Source organism: Ambystoma mexicanum, chromosome 14, assembly GCF_040938575.1.
Source record: "Ambystoma mexicanum isolate Mex_15411 chromosome 14, UKY_AmexF1_1, whole genome shotgun sequence".
Lineage (NCBI taxonomy): Eukaryota > Metazoa > Chordata > Amphibia > Caudata > Ambystomatidae > Ambystoma > Ambystoma mexicanum.
Window position 1 is genome coordinate 139,143,528 of NC_090940.1, and position 19,388 is coordinate 139,162,915.

The window sequence follows — 19,388 nt, forward strand, 5'->3', positions numbered from 1 at the left end:
AGTTATAAACCGCAGGACCAGATGCGATACAAAATGTCATGTTGAACACATCCTTTCAATTTAAAATGCTATTCTGTTAGAATTATGTATGTAGCTTGTTTTCCCCACTGAACTGAAAGGTCTGTGCCCCTGAAACCTTGAGCTCAAGACCTTTGGGCTGGGCCCACCAGGAAAAGCAGTCCTGTTTTTCAGTTTAAAATACAAAGAAATATAAAGAATTAGATCAGAATTGTGGAGGCTGTAGATAAGCAGGCCAACAGAAATGACATTTAAGGTCATACCTACCGATTAACTGTGAATCGGCTTCAAATGGAGACCTTTGAAGTCACTTAATGGCAGGGTGGAATAACATGAGCCAAGAAGATGTTTAGGTCATATGTGACCAGGGAGAAATGAAACGCAAGAAGGCGTGTTGGAAATATGAAACTATGACCTCCCATATGTATGCATTGCTCTTGATTAACTGTAGACACCTCATTCCTTAATGGCAGGATAACCGTGTATCGCAGTGAGCTCATCCAGTATTCTCAGAGCTTTTACTTTTTAGACCAGGAATGGAAGTTTTTGGAAAATGTTTCTCTAGTTCCCTAAGGGGTGGGGGAGGGTAAGGATGCATGGCAGTAGGCCATTAGGGTGCTGGGTATCAAGGGGGTTAGTTCATGGGCAAATGGGGATACCATGTCTCATCCAATGAAGCCATGTCATCTCCTCCCATCTGACCCTCCCTCATATAGCCGCCACCAGGAACAGGATCAGGTAGCAGCTGCCATCACCTGGCCACATGGGAGGAGGTTACACATGGGAATCCATTGGATTCATCACAGAAAACAATGCAATATTGGGCGATATATTCATGAGTGTTCCAACTGGGTCAAATACTCTCATTGTTGGGGCTAAGCCATCACACCTGTGTTTTTTACCAGAGACAAATTGAGGCAAAGACAGCATGGTGTGTTCCACTGTACCAAGTTTTAGCTTGTTTGTGCAAAGCCATCACAGGAGTATTCTTACAGGGGGGAAAACTGGTATGTTCGGGCAAAGCCATCACAGGTGTGTTCTTATCGGGATAAATACTGCCATGTTGAGGCAAAGCTATCACAATTGTGTTCTTACCAGGAGAAAAAACTAGTACACTGGTGTAAAGCCTTGACAGATAGGTTATTGCGGGACACTGGTGTGTTTTCACAGAAGCAAACACTGGTATGTTCTTATAGGGGAAAATACTGCCGTGCTGGAGCAAAGCCATCACAGATGTGTTCTTATAGGGACAGATGATAATACGTTGGGGCAGTGCCAAAAAGGTGTGTTCTTGAAATGGCAAGTATGGCACATTGGAGCAGAGGCAGCACAAATGTGTTCTTAGAGGGGCGATTACTGGCCTTTTTGAGCAAAGCCATCACAAGTATGTTCTTACGAGAGCAGCTACCATGAGTGTGTTTTTACAGGGACAATACTGACATTGGGCCTCATTCCGAGTACGGCGCTAACCAATGGCGCTATTAACGCCTTGGTTGACGCCGTACCCGGACCGGCAGCGCCTTGGTGGATGGCGGAATTACCGCCCCATTCCAAGGTTGGCGGGGCGGTAATTCCCCATTCACCAAGGCTCTTCCCCATTCCCAAATGAGCCCCCATAGGGCTCAATGGGAATGGGGAAGATGCAAATAACCGTGACCGTTCATTACGGTCAGCGTTATTGGCTTGGAGGCCCCTTTGCGCCCTCGACTTTAACAACTGCTCAAAGCAGGTGTTAAGGGCGAGGGCGCAAAGGGAACTCGGAGTATGGCGGTAAGGGATTACCGCCACCGGTCTCGTTACCGGTGGCCGCTATCCCTTACCGCCATACTCGGAATGAGGCCCATTGTTGGGGCAAAGCCATTAAAGGTGTGTTCTCAAAGAGGGAAATACTGGCATATTGGGACAATGACATCACATGTGTGTTCTAACAGGGGCAAACACTAGCATGTTTGCCAGCAAAGGTGTGCTCTTGAAGGGGCGATTACTGTCATTTTCTAAAAGCCATCACAACTATGTTCTTACAAGGGCAGCTACTGGCTTATTGGGGCAGCGCCATCACAGCTGTGTTCTTAAAGGAGCAAATGCTAGCATCATTGGGTAAAGCAATCCCAGGTGTGTTTTTAGAGGGGTAAATGCTGGCATGTTCTGGCAAAGCCATCATGAGCATGTTTTTGCTGGGGTAATAGTCATTGTTTGGCCCACAGCCATTATAGGTGTGTTATACTGATATTATTGCATCAAAGACCTTAAAGGTGTCTTCTTACGGAGGTAAATGCTGGCATGCTGTGACAAAGCAACACAGGTGTGTCCTTACGGGGCACTTACCAGTAAGTTGGGACAAAGCCATCACAGGTGGGTTCTTGCAGGGGCTAATACTAGCATGTTGGACAAACCACCACAGATGTATTCTTACAGGGCAAATGCTGGCATTTTTGGGCAAAGCTATCATAGGTGTGTTCTTACAGCGGCAGCTACTGGCATATTGGGGCAAAGCCATCGTAAGTGGGTTCTTATGGGGGCAAATACTGGAATTGTTGGGGCAAAGCCATCAGTTATTTTCCTACCAAAACACATGTTGGCATGTTGGGGCAATGCCATCATAAGTCTGTTCTCTCAGGGGACAATGCTGCATTTGTGGGGGCAAAGCCATCAGGAGTGAGTTCTCACTGGAGCAATACTGACATTATTTATTTATGTTTGCGCTCTGTACTCTATATCCCCAAAGCTTTGCAACTGACAGTCAGACATCTAATGTTGTGTTCTGCGCGTGTACTTGGTCTATGTTTATGTAAAGTCACCTCTTTGCATTTGTTCTTGATTTTTCATTCTGACACACCCTACATCAAAGACATTGCACCCTATCAAAAACCCGAAACAACAAGTTATACGTAGTAAACACACGTATTCATAAAAAGAAAAATAGTGAGTATTGATTAGTATCCATAAATTATTTTTAAATCAAATGGGGGTTTGCAAGTTTAAATTAAGACTAAATCACACGGACTACTGACAACATCCAACAAAAATATTGACTCACGAGACTATATGGTGCCTTATAGTGGCATTTCCACTTTGATTTTTGTATCTAAATATGTATGCTGCTGGTCATTTGTTTCTTGAATATTTTAAATGTTTATGCTGCCGCTGATTTTAAATTTGTATGCATTGATTAATCTTTAAAGTTTAAAAAGAAATCGGGATTAGGAAGAGCTCCATTGATTTTAGCCAATGAAATTGATTTGGAATCAGAACCCTCTGATTCTTGATTCCTGAGGGCAGCAGTAGGTCAGTGGGTGGGGAAAGCAACTCATAGTCTACCCCTATGCTGGGCGCGTGGACCTATCCTGGTTTACGCCACAGTCTCTTTTATGAATGGTCAGATCATAATATCTGGATAGAAATCCACTCCTTGAAGGTAATGGAGAGAAAGCAATTGAATCCCTTTTGGTCAGTTACCGGTCACGTGCCTTAATAAGGAGATGAGGGTGTGAAGGAATAAGGCTTGAAGAACTTACCAAAAAGTATCCCTTAAGAATTCATGGCACACAGCCCCAAAGGTTCTACGTGCCATACATTTTCTAGGCATGCTCTTGGGGTTGCACACATGCTCGCCCGCTGAAAGCATCCTTAAGCTTCCCACTGCTACCCTGTGCCACCCCCACTGGGCATGTCTTCTCCCCACCCAACAGCACACCAAGAACACTCACATTTTATTTTCTATTTGCAACGCGAGAGGGCTGAAAATAGAAAAACACTTGAGCGTGCCCCCAAACCCTGCAAAGATTTGCAAGGCTTCATTAGGACAGTGGGGGTAGAGCAGCTTGAACTCCCTTGCAGGCCCCTACGACGTACCATTGGGTGACATTAAACATTCTCAGAGAACTCTCTGGAAAAGTCCTGTAAGTTTGTGGGAACAAAACAAAACATACTGGTGATTCAGCAAATCAAAAAACATGTCCGCTCAGCATGAGTCAGAGCTGGCACCCGCGAGCAAACCGAGCACACATTTTATAATTAAAGTCCATGGAGAAAGTGGAAGCCGTTCCTATCTAGGTGCAATGGTTGGGTGGCCAAGTGAATGCACTGGTGTCGTCATCCGGGGATTCCAGCAAGTGGGGGTTGGGGGGGGGGTCGTATGAAGATGATGGGCACGTCTTTTCATTGAGAAGAGAGGTGGCAAGGATCCTGTGGACTACCCTGCCCTAACCTGTGAGTTTGGCAGGGGCTTATAGCAAGGGCCTACCTGTCAGTATGCCCCCTTTAAAGAGATGGCTCGGCCTGTAGAGCTTCAGGGAGACTGAGTCCCTTCCGGGGGGGGGGAAGAAACACATGCCGGAGATTCCCAAGTGAGCAATCTTCTAGCGGCAGCTCACACGCACCACTCCCGGCCCAACGTGTTTGAGGGCATTGGGACTTGTGAACCCTCAATCTCTGCTTGCCCGTATATTACCGCCCATGACCCGGAATGCCAAGAGAAGATCGCTGAAGGTCTGCAGACTGCCAGGCAATCCCTACACTCACATGAGCAGTCTTATACAAAATGGCAGACCGGCTCAAAGAAGGCTCTGTCATGAAGAAGAAAGTGGCGGGCATGGAGATACGAATACCTGGGAAAGACTGCCCAGGACCTATCACAGACTCCTAAATACACACACCTATAGCCTAAAGGCCAATTCTGTGAGGGGCGGCTGAGTGAGTATAAAGGAAATCAGAGGCACCGGGTAGTGTGGGAGTTTTGAGAGAGTAGCGGCAAGGAGAATCAACATTCTCGAGGTGAGGAACAGAGTACGATGGCGGTGGCTGTTGGAGAGGAGGTGACCTGGAGAGAGGAGGAAAATGTAGATTGGAAAAGAGGCGAGAGGTTCACTTGGGAGAAGGAAGGAGGAGAAAAAGAAGTTCAGGAAGAAGCTGTCTAGAAAAGGTCCCACAGGTTGAGAAATACCCAGATGTTGGAAAGACCAGGACTCTCTGGCGAGAAGGAGAGGAACTCACGGGGCTGAGGAAAGAACATGAGCAGGAGAACTAAAGGAGGAGGTGGAAGTCCAGAGGAAGAAGAAGTGAAAAACCCAGAGGAGAGAGCAAGGGAACGTTACCACAAATAGAAGGAGCTGGTGAGAACACAGGAATGCATAAGAAGAGGAGAAATGCACTCGAGGAAGGGGACAGTAAGCAGGGTGTTGAAAGGAGGGAAGGAAGACCCTGAGGAGGAAGGATGATACATACTAAAAAAGAAGCTCAGAGGGGACGCCCGGACCGGTAGAGAGAAGGTGCTGCAGATTTATCCACATCTGGTGGACCAGTGGAGGAGCGATGAGCAGGTGACACGTACAGAGGAAGTAGTAAGAAGAGGGAAAGAATTCCCAGGAATGAGGCATTTTTGGAGGTATGAGGAGAACAGCCAGGGAGACTGGAGAGAAGTTGGCAAGCCCCACAGCTGGAAACATAAGTCCACCCCTCAGAGACTCCAGATCGGCTGCCAAAGGCTGGGCAGAAACTGGCGAGGCGGCACATGGTGACCCTTGCTCTCCTACTCGTGGCCATCTACATTTGCAGCGCATCTGAGTACGTGCGACCTGTAGACCAACCCATACAGAGCCAGTAAAGAAGATGGCGAAGACGATTGGAGTGGAAAGAAGTGCAGAGGACACTTAAAAACACCCCAGACTGTGAGTGACTTATCGCCATAGATTTCTGGGTAGCGGACCTTACTTTGAGACTGTGAAATTCAATAAAATGTCTTCCTTGTTTTGAACCCAGGAAAATTCGATCCTATTTGTTTGCCCTTTTTTCAACCCAAGGAGAAGCTATCTTGATATCTGTTAAATTCTTTTCCTTTACATGCATTCAAATAAAACCCCTTTGAAATGCCATTTAGGGCCCTGCGTCTCATTGATCCCCAATCGCCTACGTGATAGGGCAGGAAACATCTCAGTGGCTGAACCCATGTCATGTTCCTTGCAAGGCCCGCCTCCTAACCTTCACCGTCTGATACTTCTTACCGAGAGGGCCTTCTTCAGCTCCGCTCGCACTATGTTCTCTGTGAGGCGTGAGGTTCGGTTGAGGATCTTGTAGGTCAGAGTGAGCTTCTTCCACTTTGCCCCGATGTTGAAGGCCATGCGCTGTTCGTGCTTCCCACATCGAGGCAACTTCAGGGCTTCGGCTGTCTCCTGGTCCACTTTCCCTGTAGTTGAAAACACATCCATATTTCATTTCAACAACTCGCAGGGAGAATGTTGGATTTATTTGCATTTATATATCGCTTTCGCCAACGCCCGGCGCGTGATGGAACAAACGGTATAACACCAAACGAAAGGTACAAATGATACAATCCAACAATGATAAGAATCGGTGAGGGAGAGAAGGTGAGATCCAAGAGGAATACGGAAAAGATGAAGAGAAAGCAAAGCAGAAAAAGAGCAGGAGAGAATGCCAATATTTAAGAGCTAGAAGCGGGAAGGCACAGAAGCAAGAGGGAGCGAAACGAGGGGCAGGAGAGGCAAACAAGGATTGGGATTACGAATGCAGTGAGCGAGAAGGAACATGAAGGCAAATGAGGGAGGAGAGGAGTGAAACCATGGATACATTAATAGACAACTGGAAGAAAGTGGAAAAGAAGGCGAGATTCAAAAGGAAGGAGAGCAATAGGGAGAAGGAGATGCTGTAATTGATGTGCGAGGAGGAAGAGAAAAGAGAGGCCGAATAGAGAAAACCAGAAAGAGGTGGCTCGCGTGCAAGTGCGCGGCCCACCGGTTCGGATTAGGCACTTCATGGCCTACAGGCATATGTATTTTCAAGAGCACTGTTCTGGGGTGCCCCTATGCATGGCAGGATTTATATGTGACCTCCTCCTTTATCATGAAGGTGGAAAGAGAATGGATTGTGTCCATTGGTTAAATATGAAACATTCTCATTTCACTTCCTGGTCATTTGTAACTAATGGGCGTCACGTCTGAGAGATCCAGGATGGTAGGCAGGCAAAGGGGTGGAGGGAAGTTCCCTCTATCAGGGAGTGTAAGTTGTAGACTGTCAACATTGAAAACAATAAGAAAAACCTAACTACACTCGCATAGCCGAATACTTGACACCATGGACTTTACAAGAATCTAACATCTGAAACACGGTGTGCTAAAATAAGGGTGCCTCCTGCACATCTCGTGGTGTTGAAGAGTGTGCTGTCTAGCTATAACTGGTCAGTTGTGGTGTTGCGTTAAGATTATTATTATTTTTTTAATGCATGGCCTCACAGGCAAACATATTGAGGCTTCTGGTGTGTGTTTGGGGAAGGAGGGATGATTTGCTATCTGAGGTTTCAAAAGGTCTTACCCACAGGTAATCAGTGTTTGGTGGGGTGATCTGTAAATCCCCCTACTGTATCAGAGACATAGAGCCCATCAATGTTCCCTCTAAGCTGTGTGCATGGGTGCTTGCCCAGCTGCCCTCTGGGTGCCCTCAGAAGAGTTTCAGCAGCGCACGCAGAAAACTCCAACCTTCTCATATGGATAAGGCACAAGCCACAGCAGTTACCTGGCATTTGCTTTCTCTGTTAATAAAGCTAACTTATACTAACTAGTCCTTATATTCTGGTCTAGTCTATATACATTACCCTATTATGCCTAGCGTGACCTAGCAAATTATGCCCAGCAAACCCTAACACATTATATGGCAAATCTCTACTATTGAAAAATGGTTTCACTGAACACTTCCATAATACTACCCAAGAATCATCTATGGACTGCAAACAAAATGGTTCACATGCAGATTCGTGACATTTTCTTAAATTGGCCACAATATTATGGTGATGCTTTAAGTATGTTTTGCTTTCAAAGTATTGTGGGTATGCAAATACCCTAGTCAGTATTTTACTGGTAAAATCTATCCCTTTTTACAGAGCCCTGTTTAGTATTATTGGAGGCCATCACAGGGCCCGGGCATGGTTGCAGGGGAAGGGCACAGGAGAATTCTCCTTGGGGTTGAAGAACAAATCAGCAACTTTGAAAAACCAAGTCCGACGTTTCTGCAGTACAGTGCACTGAAGGAAATGTGTTATTTGTTTGCTAAAGATAGGAAATTCTGTTAACAGTCTTGGAAACTGCACCTTCTGTTTCTTTCTATGCTCAGCTGGCGAGTACTTTTCAATATAATCAGGTGTTCTGCGTTGTTGCCTCTAGCATCCCCATGCATCTCGCTAAACTGATAACAGGGAATTGCAGTTTACAGAAGAAGGCACTTGATCTTTTGTACCGTTGGGTACTATTAACTTAAAAAGCAAATGTGTGTGATTCTCTTCAACAAGGCTCCATAACCGCAGTAAGGCTTTTGTTGAATTCTGTCTAGGCTGTGGTGAGGAAGGGAGGGCAAAACTATAGGCTATGTGCCCTGTCATTTAAGTTCCTATGTCAGGGTTGCAAACAGGGCTCTGATAAGATTTTTCTCCCTACTTGGAATCAAATGATTTTTCAGGGAGTAAAAAAGTAATTACTTTTGCCAACAGTTATAGTTTATGCTTATTAAAAAAAGGTTATTTCCCCTTAATATTACTGCTCCGTTGCAAGAGGAATTTTATTAGAGTGCCCTCCTATGCCATTGCCCTGCTCGTCACTGATATGAAAATATCAGTGGAGCTTTGTGGGAAGAAGCAGAGGGCAGGCTCCTACATGTTGGTTGTTTCCTGTTTTTGTTGGGCACACTTTCCTGTTTTTAGGTGGCATATGCTTCTAAGCTGTAAGGCTGGATTTGAGTGAGTGTTGTCAGAGCTATGTTCACAGGACAAGGTCATGTGGATAATTAGCAGAACCACAGGAATTATGATAATCATTCTGTGGTGCAGTTACTCTGATGCACTAATTATCCTTCCACAAATGATGAGAGGCATGTTCTCCTGGCCCTTGAATTACTTAAAGTGGCAGATGAACTCCTATTAGCATGTTTTCGACACCTTCCTTTTAGTGGGCATTATTTAATCTGCAAATATTGTATCCTGTTTTAATTTATTTCCAGCCACAACAGTTATAAGCGATATTTGTTTTGTAATACACATGAGTGTTTTTTCCCATAGGCATAAAACACGCTCTGCATTGTCTCTGAGCAGTGTCAACAAATAAATAGCCACTATTAAAGCAATTCTTTACACCGAGCATACAACGCATTTTTGGTGCGTACACATATTCTCTTCACAGGTGTACTTTTGTTAGGCACTGTGGAATATCTTGAGGTCTTGGACTGGTTGATGAGTTCCCTTTATAATCATCTAAAATATTGTTTTAACCTATAACTATAGAAAGTTACTGTAAGATACACCTTTTGCCCTGATTTGTAAAGAATTTCAAGGGTTTGGAAAGAGAAATTACCATCCAAACTCTCTTCAGAGATGGTAGCTCACTAGTTACGGGTGCTGACGAAGTGGCTTACCTTGTAAGTCAGTTGCTCACGTGCACAAACAGCAACCATTTCCGCTCTTACAGAAAAATAATTAGGGGGAACATTGGAGCCCATCCATCCCTAACTCAAGCTCCCACCCCACCACCACTGATACACACACGCAAAGAACCCAAGTCTGGAAACTTTCAAGGAAAGAGGACCACCATGCAAATAAAACAGGTGCACAAACCACTGTCCCCATATATTGTCAATGGTACACGGTGCATGCGCCTCACATCACACGATCCAGCTGTGCAAGCATTTGATACACTAGAGTGCCCATCGTTCCTCAGCTTGTCATTTCTCCATCATTCTGCATCTTACCTATGGAACCACCTTCTTTACCTGCACACATTTCATGTGTTAAATATTGTTAATCATTGCGAAAATAAAACATGTTGATTTTCAACGTACTGGGCCAGACCCCCAACAACGAGAGCAAATTCAAAAAAGTGCAGAAGGATCATCATTTGTATTTGCACTTGTTTGATCAATGTGCAGGTCACCGGCTTCTGAAAGGTGACCTGCGCATTTCTGCGGGGAGGGACCGCAGCACAAAAGATGTGCTGTCCAACCCCCTTGCATACATTACTGTTCTCCCAAAACTTACTTGGGTGCTGGGAGCGCGTTTTACAGTGACGTGCACTTAAAGGACGCGTCACAGTGAAATGACGAGGAAAAAAAGCATGTCTACCCTTGTTTGAGGGATAGAAATGCAAGTGGTACAACAGTGGTTGATACCGTTGCTGTTCGACTTGTATGGCAGGATCGGGCATGGTCCTGGTGTGCGAGGCGCTTGCCCCTCCCTGCTGCGCTACGCTTTAACCACAGCGGGGGTATGGCTTTATTTTCCACACATCTTAAAGTGCGTTCCGTTTTTGAATCCGGGATGGACCAAAAAATGCGCAACGGGGGTGGGGGGAGAAGTGGGCATTTGAATGGACACATTGGTCATGCGCACATTCAAATTCCTATTGTGCATATGGCATATGTATTTGACAGACGTGATGAGATTCTCGTCATATTTTCAGTATCTGGCCCACTACGAGGAAGGGGAGCAGAGGGTTTGTGCTTGAACACATGCAGAGTTGACATTTGGGGTAAACCCCTCTGCCCTTTTTCATGATTGATACTCTGGACATTTTTCTTCGCCACTCTATTAGTTTTAGGGCAGATAGCTCAGGGGCAACACGCCCGCCTTGGAAGCAAGACCACGCAGAGCAACAGAGGTTCGATCCCCGGGTCCGCACTTAGAAACTTCTGGGTATTGGCGCGTAATAAATAACCAATGATTATTATTAATTTAATTATCTGCATAGATTCGAGAATCAAGGATCCCCTGTACTTGAGGACTACTGGGCCTGGCATAGAGCAATAGAAGGAATGTCAGATCTAGCTGTGTGAAGAGGAAACCATGAAATGATGTAGGGCGAATAGGGAAGTGACACTGCTCCTGCAATATAATCAATAACACACACACACAGCAGGAGAAGGAATGTCAGATGTGCTGACTTAAATAGCAAACCATCAAATGTAGGGTCAAACCACCAATGACAAAGTTCCTGCAATCTCATGAGGGTGCCAGCTCTCGCTGGCTTAAATAGGTAGACACAAAATGAAAACATGTCCAACTGGCTGCACAATGTAGACCAGTCTAGACACGTGATAACATATTACAGTAAAGCATGCCAGGCCACATTTAGACATAGCTAGACTGGTTGCACCAAAATGCCAGTTGAAGCAACACAGTGGCGCAACACCATTGAGCTGACTGGGCTTCAGCCCTCTCCCACCCCCCTTGAAATTTTTGGTTATGTTGATTTGACCTGGCTGACCTACAGAGCCAAAATCTTTAGGCAGTTGAAATCTTGATGTGGGTTTAGTACTTGCATGCCAGTGAAGTGATTGGAAGGGTAGAGAGGGGACAGAAGACAGCTTATTCTCACAGCAGTCCATAGTGGGTGCTTTTCAGACCTAAAGGAGAGAGTTAACTGCTTGTAACATTGACGCTGCACCAGAACAGTCTCATTAGAATGCATAAAGATGTTTGATGCCCCACACAGATAATGTTGCCCCTCTGCCACCGCCCATGAAGTTAGCACCTCTTTCAAAATTTGAAGGGTGGTTGGAGGCCCGAATTCAAGGCCAGCTGATGGTACCTCTGCAAGTCCCCATTACCATCTAGGGACCGGCACATCACCCCCAGCTAAATGTGACTCCTGCACCCCTCCAATCTACACCCTAGAGCCCCTGCCGCAACGTAAGATGGCCACTGCCACGGATACACCAGGCTCCCAGCCTGCTTTGTTTGCTTCCCAGTGGAAGCTGCATCTGGATTGATCGAGGCCTGACCTACCCCCCCCGGCATATCATCGAGCCCGGAGGCGCAGCCTGCCTTCATTGAAGGCCCGAATTCAAGGCCAACTGATGTTGTCTCTGCTGGAGAAGCTGGATTTCTGCCACCTCCAAAGCACATGTACGTTACAGCTAATGATCGGTTTTCACACTGTCCTCATCCGTCTCTGTTTGGGGTCCACAATTTTCAGTGTGGCTGCTGATTCTTGTTTTTGTTCCAGTTAATGGGTGACCTCAGAGAGATATTGTTATAGACGGTTCCTCATGGTGTATGGGGACTTTCCGTCCTTAGGCGTGGGATGAATTTGGATGGGAACACTGTTACCCATTTGGGACCAGCGGGGTCCGTTAAAAGAGAGTGAAAACTTGGAGGCACATTTCAAAGAGGAACTATTTTTAGAATTTTATTGACCATCATATGAAGTGTGTGCTGTTGAGAAAAAATGCGGAACTTCATCCATAGTATATTGTCGTATGGTGTTGTTCGCACGGTATCCCTGGTTTGCTTCTGGGATATCCTAGATTAAAATTTCGTCGACCGGTTTCGATGATTGCTGCTTATCATCTTCTTCAGGACTATAATTTGAACTTGTCCCTATGAGATCAAGGGTGGGGAAGTGGCACTTGGGCCACACATCCCATCTGCCTAAGAGAAGAAGAGAGAAAAAAAGACCAAGAGTTGGTTTTTTTTCTTTTCTTGTGGTCACTGTAGTTAATTTCCTATAGTTTTAATCAAGAGTGATTGCTTTAGTTATTTAAAACATTAAATCATGTATAAGAGTTTTGCGATATTCGAACAGTTTATTGGCTACTTGGCTATATAAGACTCGTTTTAGTAATAATGCAAGTTTATTTACCTTTAAGGCACTTTCTGCCAGGTATGTCGAAGTTGTTCAACTGTGCAGCTTTTTTGTAGGGACTTACGCAAAAACCTGTAACACAGTAAAAGTGGGAAAGTGACTTTTAGACTGCTGGCATGCCGTGTTGGTACCGCTCCTAATTGGTGCATAGAGGACGATATACTAATGTGTGCCCGGTGATCCCTTCTTCACATTATTTAGAAAGGCTCGTAACGACTACGGTGTATATTCTATATGAGTTCCCTTCGTATATACGGCCCCCATTGTGTGCTACTGTTTACGTTCGGGAGGGGTGCAGTTCCATGCGGTGCGAGTAACGGGTGCGACCCTAATGGGAGGACCGACATAGGTCGTAGCTCACTATCGGTCGTTCACTGCTTATCCGATTACGAGAGAGATGGGCGAGGACCATCCCACTGTTTTGCAGTTCTCAATGGGTGAGGGGAAGGGGCTCAGTGGTGCGACTTGGCATGGACGTGTTATTCAGTCACAATGCCTCGTCTCTTATGTGAACGCCCATGCTTGATGGTTGTGAGCGTGCAGTTTTCTTAGGCGCTAGGCTCGATCACCGTACCTTATCTATTACAAAAAAACGCCTGGGGGAACATTGCTGCTCGTGGTTTGTAGGCGCTTAATGCTATCGCAGTGTTCCATCCTTTAGAGGACGCCTGGGACATGTCTCTGCTCAAGAGTGGAGCATATCTGGTGTCACACAATGAAAGGGAACGGAGACTCACTGTGTTGCTTCAGCCGGCGGATGCTTGTGTCTGGCCGTGAAATGCCGTAGATCGCGCTTGGTGTTTGCAATCGGTTGCCTGGCGACAGCGGCCCTTTTTCAGGAGTCCGTTGTCGCTGTCAATAAGATGTTTTTCTGTCGGCCATTTTGGAGTGGCATAATTTCTATTTCAGGAATAGGGTTGTAACGTTAGTTGAATCCGTTACAGGCTGGTGTATTTAGTAGCTAGCACTTAAGGGTGTTAAATGTTATTTGATCTCCTGTTCCTCTTGTGCACACAACTCTATCCATAATGTTTTCACTGGTAAAGGAGATTATTACATATAATCTATTGTGCATCACATACAAAGTCGCAGTCATCATAGAACATTGATGGTAGTGATTCAATTCAACTTTTTTTTACACATGTATACGCCTTTTTCTTTAGTCGGTGGTGATTTTTGGGCTAAGTAGGCTCGGATGTTTTTGAAGATTAATTTCATAATATTGTTGTGATAGTCTGATTTTTAAAGGCATATACACCACATGACGGCGGAAGAGGTTCCACATGTGTAAAATATATACATTATCTTTGTTCAGAAGGTTTTGGCAAATCATGTCCATAAAGGGACTATATATATGGTGTTAGATCCTGTTGTTTTTTGTTTCTGGGTTCATTTCATAAGTGCCAGGTCGTTCCACTGGATTTCTTCATTTAGGCCATTTCTTACTGTGTTAAGTCTGAAGATCCAAAGTTGTTCTCGCTTCAGCAGGATTTTGCCGAAGTCTCCACCTCGTCTTGGTGGAATTAGTTTCTCGAGAATGGTCCAAGTAAAGTCCTCCTGTGTATGTCCTTTTTCAATGAAGTGGTTCACCAGAGGGGCTGTCAGTTTCTTTGTTCGAATACATGATTTATGTTCAATAAGTCTTTTTTCACTTCTCGTGTTGTCATACCCACATACCGGAGGGTACATGGGCACGTGATGAGGTAGACTACTCCTTTTGAATTGCAGTTGGTGAGACTTCGTTGTTGCCATGGTGTTTTCCACCCAATGTCAATGGATTTGCTCCTAGAGGTTTTTTCACACATGGAACAACCTCCACATGGCGTATGTCCCAATGGTTTACTAGTTCCCCAGATTGTGTTCTCTGCTTCTTCTTTGTTTGGTTCTTTCAGAGTGTGTACTAGAGCATCCCTTAGGTTTCTACGTCTTTTGATGGCAAAAGTTGGTAAGGCCATGGTGCTGGAGCCCGTATTGAGGATAGGCCAAAGTTTTTTTATTTCTCTTTTAATCGAATTGAACAGTGGAGAGTAACTTATTACTGCCGTTATTTGTTCTTTTTTTTCTTCGTCCTTTTTGTGTTGTTGGAGCGTAATTTCCCTAGGTATATTTCTTGCCCGTTTGCATGTATCGTTAATAATTCTTTTTGGATAGCCTCTTTTCTTCAGTTGTTTTTTCAGGGCTCCTGATTGTACTTTGAAATCTTCTAGTCTTGTACATGTTCGTCGGTACCTTAAGAATTGTCCAAACGGGAGGTTGTCTCTCATGGCTCTCGGGTGATAGCTGTTGTATTGTAAGAGCGAATTTCTGTCGGTATCTTTTTTGTGTACTCGTGCTTGTAAATCATTTCCTTGACTAAAGATCTGAAGATCCAGGAAGTGTGTTTCTGTTCTGTGAGCTTCAATGGTGAACTTTAGATGATCATTACAATTGTTCAACCACTGATGGAATGCTTTTAGTTCTTCTTCCGTCCCTTGATATATCATCAGGACATCGTCGATATATCTTTTCCAAACCCTTATTTTTTCGTGATAAGGGTTTGTGTTTGCGTATATAAATTCTTTTTCAAAGTGTTCCACATACAGATTCGCTAGGCTGGGTGCAAATGTTGCACCCATAGCTGTTCCAGAGATCTGTTGATAAAAGGTGTTTTCCAGAATAAAGAAGTTTCTGGTTAATGCTATTTCAGCCAGTTCCGTGATGAAGCCCGCATGTCCTGGTGTTATACTTTGGTCACTGGTCAGTTTCATTGTGTGACACCAGATATGCTCCACTCTTGAGCAGAGACATGTCCCAGGCGTCCTCTAAAGGATGGAACACTGCGATAGCATTAAGCGCCTACAAACCACGAGCAGCAATGTTCCCCCAGGCGTTTTTTTGTAATAGATAAGGTACGGTGATCGAGCCTAGCGCCTAAGAAAACTGCAGTTTCACAACCATCAAGCATGGGCGTTCACATAAGAGACGAGGCATTGTGACTGAATAACACGTCCATGCCAAGTCGCACCACTGAGCCCCTTCCCCTCACCCATTGAGAACTGCAAAACAGTGGGATGGTCCTCGCCCATCTCTCTCGTAATCGGATAAGCAGTGAACGACCGATAGTGAGCTACGACCTATGTCGGTCCTCCCATTAGGGTCGCACCCGTTACTCGCACCGCATGGAACTGCACCCCTCCCGAACGTAAACAGTAGCACACAATGGGGGCCGTATATACGAAGGGAACTCATATAGAATATACACCGTAGTCGTTACGAGCCTTTCTAAATAATGTGAAGAAGGGATCACCGGGCACACATTAGTATATCGTCCTCTATGCACCAATTAGGAGCGGTACCAACACGGCATGCCAGCAGTCTAAAAGTCACTTTCCCACTTTTACTGTGTTACAGGTTTTTGCGTAAGTCCCTACAAAAAAGCTGCACAGTTGAACAACTTCGACATACCTGGCAGAAAGTGCCTTAAAGGTAAATAAACTTGCATTATTACTAAAACGAGTCTTATATAGCCAAGTAGCCAATAAACTGTTCGAATATCTCAAAACTCTTATACATGATTTAATGTTTTAAATAACTAAAGCAATCACTCTTGATTAAAACTATAGGAAATTAACTACAGTGACCACAAGAAAAGAAAAAAAAACAACTCTTGGTCTTTTTTTCTCTCTTCTTCTCTTAGGCAGATGGGATGTGTGGCCCAAGTGCCACTTCCCCACCCTTGATCTCATAGGGACAAGTTCAAATTATAGTCCTGAAGAAGATGATAAGCAGCAATCATCGAAACCGGTCGACGAAATTTTAATCTAGGATATCCCAGAAGCAAACCAGGGATACCGTGCGAACAACACCATACGACAATATACTATGGATGAAGTTCCGCATTTTTTCTCAACAGCACACACTTCATATGATGGTCAATAAAATTCTAAAAATAGTTCCTCTTTGAAATGTGCCTCCAAGTTTTCACTCTCTTTTAACGGACCCCGCTGGTCCCAAATGGGTAACAGTGTTCCCATCCAAATTCATCCCACGCCTAAGGACGGAAAGTCCCCATACACCATGAGGAACCGTCTATAACAATATCTCTCTGAGGTCACCCATTAACTGGAACAAAAACAATAATCAGCAGCCACACTGAAAATTGTGGACCCCAAACAGTGTTTATGTGTGTTAAAAATAGTGTCTGAAGTAACACTTTGGGTGAAACTTGAAAGTATAATCACACGTTTCCCTGATTGTGATCTAGTATATATTCGCGCAGCCTCTTGACTGCTGGGAAGTAGAAAAAACATCTATAGGTCTGGAGCACCTCTCCAGTCCAAAAAAAGAGCAACAATAAGAAACGAACAGTTTGGAAACTTTGGCTAAAAAGACTCGAATCACACGAAAAACCACCTTACAGTAGAAGATGGCAGAAAACAATTACTTGGCTTTTGCAGAAGATTTGGTGGAAGGCATTTTAGCAAACCCCTCCCTTCTTGGTACAAATGCAACAATACAAGCCCTGACGAACAATGACGAATGGAACGAAATCGAAGCATTGAGAAAAAAACTTATCAGAACAGAACTACACGGAGCCCTAATGATAGAATACTTAAGAGCCCATGCAGCTCCGAGTGGCCTTGTTATACGCATTGAACCAAGAATATTCCTAGATGACCTCCAGTTCAGAAAAGACTGGTCTTTTATAGCTAATAAGTGCACAAGAGACTGGTTAATACTTATTATCAACACAGCAAAAACAGTCTCGGAAAAACTTATGAGGGAACTTCAAACCAAATTAGATACCAGCAAGGCCAACATAGCACTTGAACTCTACAACACAAAGTTAGCAAATCTAGAGACATCTTTGAAGGAGTTCCGTGAATTAAACTTTACAAAGAAGATCAATAAACTGAAAAAAGATCTATCAGCTTTTACACATGAAAAAATGTACCCTTATACCTCAGAGAACTACTTCACGGAAGAGGAAAAACTAGCAAGAAAAAATGCCTATCTTCTAAGTCAACAAATGGGTGGAAGACAATATAAGGGCAACCGATCTGGCTCCTCCAACAATTCAAGCATGAGCTCAGATGAAGATCTAAGGACTCAACGACAACATCCGATTACAGGAGGTCAGCCACGGAACAATCAGGGACAAGGACGTGGTACTAACAATGTACATTTTTTAGGTCAACAAGGGAACCAACGAGGGAGACCGCGCTGGCAACCCTTCTCCCCAATGACAACCCGCAGCCGCGGAAGAGGATTCCAACAACCGAACTTTCCCTAGTCATGAATTTATCATCCCATGCACTCACAGAAACAGAAAGAAGCATTTTGGAGAAAGGACTTTCTTTTGTACCGACTGCTCAGTATGATCCTTTCCAAACTCGAATCGAAATCAAACAACTGATCAGAAAAGTAAGACTAAAACAATTCTTTCAAGATACCGTTGAAGCAGAAACAGAGCAATACACAGATCTCCGCCCAGCATCACAGTTTTTCCCACCAACGGAAAGTAACACCACTGAGTGCAATACCTTTGAACAAGCACTCCTCAAAAAAGTGGAGATGATGGAGAAAGAACTAAAATTTACACACAAGAATTGCAGTAAAGCAGAAGTAGAGGCCATAAAAACATTGGCAAACAATGACACTTTAATAATAAAACCTGCAGATAAGGGTGGGGCTACGGTTCTTATGGACCTATATGACTACCAAAAGATGGTCGACACTCTGGTACAAGATCAGACCAGTTATAGAGCCCTCCCCGGTGACCCCACCGCACCCTTAAAAAGACTCATTGCTCCAATTGTGGAAGAAGCATTAAATGATGAATATATCAATGAAAGGGAAGCTTCCTTCCTCACACCAAAACACCCGAGGCTACCAGCATTCTACGCACTACCAAAAATACACAAGGGGATAATACCGATACCTGGAAGACCAATAGTATCGGGGATTAACTCAATACTGGAACCTTTATCCCAATATGTGGACAGATTTTTACGTGAGAGGATCCCCAAGATGACATCCTACGTAAAAGATTCAACGGCTATACTAAACCTGCTCAATACCCTGACCTTTGACAGCACTAATCAATGGCTGGTGACAATGGACATTGAAGCCCTGTATACCAGCATTCCTCAGCAGGAGACGGTGGAAATGGTAAGAAGAATTCTGACCAGTGACCAAAGTATAACACCAGGACATGCGGGCTTCATCACGGAACTGGCTGAAATAGCATTAACCAGAAACTTCTTTATTCTGGAAAACACCTTTTATCAACAGATCTCTGGAACAGCTATGGGTGCAACATTTGCACCCAGCCTAGCGAATCTGTATGTGGAACACTTTGAAAAAGAATTTATATACGCAAACACAAACCCTTATCACGAAAAAATAAGGGTTTGGAAAAGATATATCGACGATGTCCTGATGATATATCAAGGGACGGAAGAAGAACTAAAAGCATTCCATCAGTGGTTGAACAATTGTAATGATCATCTAAAGTTCACCATTGAAGCTCACAGAACAGAAACACACTTCCTGGATCTTCAGATCTTTAGTCAAGGAAATGATTTACAAGCACGAGTACACAAAAAAGATACCGACAGAAATTCGCTCTTACAATACAACAGCTATCACCCGAGAGCCATGAGAGACAACCTCCCGTTTGGACAATTCTTAAGGTACCGACGAACATGTACAAGACTAGAAGATTTCAAAGTACAATCAGGAGCCCTGAAAAAACAA

General features: G+C 44.4%; 1 protein-coding gene across 1 annotated transcript in view; it reads right to left on the reverse strand.

Moving 5' to 3' along the window:
* Window positions 1-19,388, reverse strand: part of LOC138527496 (matrix metalloproteinase-18-like) — a 111,252-nt gene that overhangs the window by 35,259 nt on the left and 56,605 nt on the right. The window contains exon 3 of the mRNA XM_069638737.1: window positions 6,018-6,199. Coding sequence (XP_069494838.1) covers window positions 6,018-6,199 — 182 coding nt within the window. The remainder of the gene's footprint in view (window positions 1-6,017; window positions 6,200-19,388) is intronic.